Here is a 4,294-nt window from a genome sequence, read left to right as displayed (position 1 = left end):
CGTCACCCCTGCCAAGGCGTTCTCCGGCGCAGCAAATCCGCCCGCTGACCCCGCCGTCACCGCCGTCACCGCCGCCACAGCGGCCGTACTGCAGTTGCTGCTGTGTCGATCGCGACCCTCCTGCTGCTCGCCGCCCAAAGCTTCACACTCCGTTCTTGCCCGAAGCAACATTTCCGCCACCTCATTCAAAGGAAGCAGCTCGTACAGCGTCTGCAGTACAGACAAAACCGTCATGGCACGCGGCGGCGGAGCCGGCACCGCCACTGCTACAGCTTCCTCCCCTGCATTGGCGGCGGCTTGAAAGGCAGCGGCGGATGTTTGGCTGATCGAACCAGCGTTCGTGCAATTGGAAATGGCTGTAGCAGCCAAATTAAGATCGCACCATAGGCTATCAAAACGGCCCTGCCGCCGCACCCTGATGGTTGCACCGCCGCCGCCGCCGCCGCCGCCGCCGCCAGTGACATCCATGCCGGTGTCATCGACGGCGGTGGCGGCTGCGGTGGCGGCAGATGTCGCCGTCGCGCAGGAGTTGGCCTCTGAGCCTGCTCGTAAGCCCCACATCGTACTTTCCGGTTGTACGGCAAGATTCATCGAATCGGAGCTGCGGAGTGGCTGTGGCGCCAGTGCTGCTGCAGCGGCGGCGGCGGTTGCGGCGGCAGCGGCAGTATCGTTGCTGCCGCCGCCTTCATGGTCTAGTGTCCTCGCCATGCCCCTGCCTTCGCCTCTGTACTGCACGGCCGTTACTGATGCCGCCGCTGACACTGATGTAAGTGACGGCGGTGATAGCATCGATGGCGGCGGCGGCGGCAGTTTCGTAAGTGGCATCGTTATCAGCCGCGCCAGCTGCAGCTGCGTCCGCAGCCGCTGTGGTGATGAAGGCGGCGATGATTGCTGCTGCTGCTGCTGCTGCTGCTGCTGTAATTGTACATCCTGTGTTTGCCTTACAAATTGGCTGACGTTGTCTCCGGATGATGCTGCATCCGCCGCTGCCGCCTTCCCGCGGCTCCGTAACCAACCAGCAAAAAGACGTCGAGGCAACGACGCTAACGAAATTGACAATGCCGTAGAGCCGGTGGTGGTGGTTGTGGTTGTGGTTGTGGCGGCGGCTGCGGATGCGCTGGAAGAGAGCCGTTGTCGGCTGGCGGGAAGGCTTCTGCTGCGCGCGGCACGGGCAGCGATTGCCGTACTGTCACTGTTCCAGGACGGCAGCCCGGCGGCGGTGAATTGGGCTGGCGGCGGAGCACTGGCGGCTGGGGCCAACGCCCTCGGCGTCGCTGGCGGCGACGACGACGGCGGCGGCGCCGGGGAGGGCTGTAGCAGCGGCGGCGGCTGTGGCGGCAAGGGCGGCGGAGCCGCTGCCGCGTGCGCATCCTCCCAAGTGACCAGACTTTTCCAGTCCCCAATCACCGTCCTAACTCCCCCATCCTCCTCATCATCATCATCGTCCTCGTCTAGCTGACCACCTGCAGCAGCATCGTGGCGGTCGCCCTGGCGATGGTGGGTCTTACGGACACATGACGGCCCCGAATCCGTGTTGAGTACGGCCGTCTGCGACCCAGTGAAGGGCAATTCGGGCTTGCGCACCCATCCCCGAGAGCTGCGTCGGCCCCTTGGCGGCCCTCGTACGGCAGCGGCGGCGGCGGCGGCGGCGGAGCCTGTGCTCGCGGCGGCGCCAGTAGCGGCTGAACTGACGCTAGCATCATAATTATTGCCTACTAGGGAAGCCTTGGCGCTACGCCTCCTAGGCAGCGAAGACAACCATTCGAAGGCAGTGCGTACGGCATCTCGAGGGGCGACAGCAGCTGTAGCAGCAGCAGCAGCAGCAGCAGCAGCAGACGCAGCAGCGACGGCGGTGGAGAAGGCGCCACCGTCGGACGAAGAGGAAATGGAAGTGATAAGCGGGTGTTGTACGACATTGACAACCGCACGGGTCTCTGCGGGTGTTGGTGCGATAGACCCGCGGTTCGTTTGGCTCACGCCAACAGCCCCAGCGGGCGTTGTGGAGCTCCAGCCAGGCAGGCTGTCGACCTCAATCACCACCTGCGCCGGCGGGCTCTCGTACTGCCGTACAAGTAATAGTTGTACGGCAATGCGGCATCGGGCAGAGGAGGCAGAGCGTATGGGAGTTCAGGAAGTCGCACGACGGCGCACCGATGTGTATATTTACACACATACAGACATACCAGCGCGAGTAAGCAGAGTTGAAAATACCCGTGTGCTCCGTAGGGTGGTCCAGGGAGGCGAAGCGAACATGGAAAGAGAACCCGTAACGCTCGCAGCTAACCCCGCTCCTCCGCAGTACAGTACACGTAGTGCCGCGCCAGATATATTTTTTCTCCATACAATACAACCGTAGGAATTTCCTCCGTGGCTTTAAGGCGTTGTAGTATTTCCCTTGGGCCTTCGGCTCGTATGGTTAGTCTTACAGGTATGGGGTCACGCACCCCCAACCATGTAACACACACAATACAACCGTAGCCTCGACAAAGCATGTGCGTACGGAAGACATTAGACGCTAAACGTGTCAAACACGACGTGACACTAAAATGATACGACAGTGGCTTAGCACCAACCTACCTGTCATGCCATATGAATTAGCACTTCACAGTGCCTGTGGCGGCCCTATTGCCGTACGATTATTAGTAATGCGCTACTGACAAACCAACATACTTACACCCACCTTAACCTCACGGGCACCGGTCCTTCGGGCGCCATCGGTAAGGCCCTTCAGGTCATTGCCGCCGCCGCCGCCGCCGCCGCCGCCACCGCCGCCGCCGCCGCTGTCCCCGCCAGCCCCTGTTTCGCCGCCACTGCCACGTCGGCATCCGTCGAAGCCGGTTGCCGCTGCCGTCGCCATCGCCGCCGACACCGCTGGTCCCAACGGCCGCTCCGCTACCCCCCCCGGATGTGCCTTCCCGGGGGCCATCTGCTGGCCCTTGGCACGACGTCCTAACGGAAGGCGATGAGTGATAGCGCTCCACGCCGCCGCCATCAACCGCCCCGACGGCGACGGTGACGGCGACGGTGACGGCGACGGTGACGGCGACGGTGACGGTGACGGCGGAGGCGGAGACAACGGCGGCTGGAAAGCGATGCTATCGATGGAGTTACCTAGCTGGCGATCAAAGGCCGGCCGCGTCGCCGCCTCCGCCGCCGCCTCCGCCAAAGGTAGGAGGCTGCCGCCGCCGCCGCCGTCGCCGTCACCGAGTTCAGCCGCGCCACAGCCGAGGGCGAGCATTGGCGCTGCAGACGGGTCTTGAAGCCCGTGCGAGCCCGGAGGGGGTCCTACGGCGACAGTCTGCAACCGCGGCCCGGTGAACTGACTACTTGATGAATTGTGTTCGTTATGGTAGTTGTGATAACTTTTCTGTTGGCGGTTATGGTAGTTATTGCCTGAGGAGGAAGCATGGTGGTTGATGGCGGTTGGTGCGGCGACGCCTGGGGAATCCCCGGAGATCATGCGCCCAAACGCACCCATGTCGACCCCCAGGGGGGATGCTGAGGCAGCCGCGGCGCCGACGGCGGAGGACCGCCTGCGATATGAGCTCAGTTTTTTGCAGGGTTCTGAATGCCAGCGGAGGAAGCGAGCTAGATGGGAGCTGGCAGTTCCAGCCGGCGGCCCGGGCATCCTTTCGCCTGTAGTAGCCACCGCCGCCGCCGCCGCCGCCGCTGCCGCCGCCGCTACGGCTGATGACGCTACGGCTGATGACGCTACAGCAGCTGGCATTGAGGCGGTAGCTGAGAGCCTGGGCATGCTTCTTCGCCAGCTGGTGGCTCCGCCGAAGACCGTGAAGTTGTCGGGTGCATGACCGCCGTTGGCAGCGACTGGCGCCAGCGGCGGCGATGGCCGTACGGCAACGGTCTGGTATCGGGAGGTCCGCCAAACAGAGGAGGCCGGGTGCTGCTGTTGCTGCTGCCACTGCTGCTGCTGTCGTCGTACAGTCGTACGGCAGGGGCGTTGCAGTACAACCCAGACTTCGCTGCCATCAGGCTGCTCCAGCAGTGACTGCGGCCAGTCGGCTTCTAGGAGGCCCATCTGGTACAACCGAACCCAACGGATTGTGGGTAAAGGGTGAAGGAAAATGGAACCAGTTTTTACGGTTGGGTTTTAGGGTTTTAATTTTAAGTTTTAGGATCTAGAGTTGAACGCAGGGAGGAGGTGCATTCGGCAGGCGAGGCCAGGCACGGCAGTCAGACAGCTGGCACGAACTGGACGGCGAGGTACTGGCCACCAGCTTCACCTCGCCCCCTATGCCCCCGTTGCCCCCGTTGTCCCCTATGACCCCGTTGCCCC

At 63.1% G+C, this 4,294-nt stretch overlaps 1 protein-coding gene across 1 annotated transcript in view; it reads left to right on the top strand.

The window, feature by feature from the left end:
• Positions 1–1,811: 1,811 nt before the first annotated feature.
• The window catches only part of VOLCADRAFT_40475 (uncharacterized protein), a gene marked incomplete at both ends in the record, with an annotated part of 16,452 nt that continues 13,969 nt past the window's right edge, over positions 1,812–4,294 (top strand). Inside the window, one exon of the mRNA XM_002956952.1 lies at positions 1,812–1,869. Coding sequence (XP_002956998.1) covers positions 1,812–1,869 — 58 coding nt within the window. The remainder of the gene's footprint in view (positions 1,870–4,294) is intronic.

The sequence above is a fragment of the Volvox carteri genome (assembly GCF_000143455.1).
Source record: "Volvox carteri f. nagariensis unplaced genomic scaffold VOLCAscaffold_67, whole genome shotgun sequence".
Lineage (NCBI taxonomy): Eukaryota > Viridiplantae > Chlorophyta > Chlorophyceae > Chlamydomonadales > Volvocaceae > Volvox > Volvox carteri.
The sequence above is the reverse complement of the archived record's forward strand: the minus strand, read 5'-3'. Positions and strand labels throughout refer to the sequence as shown.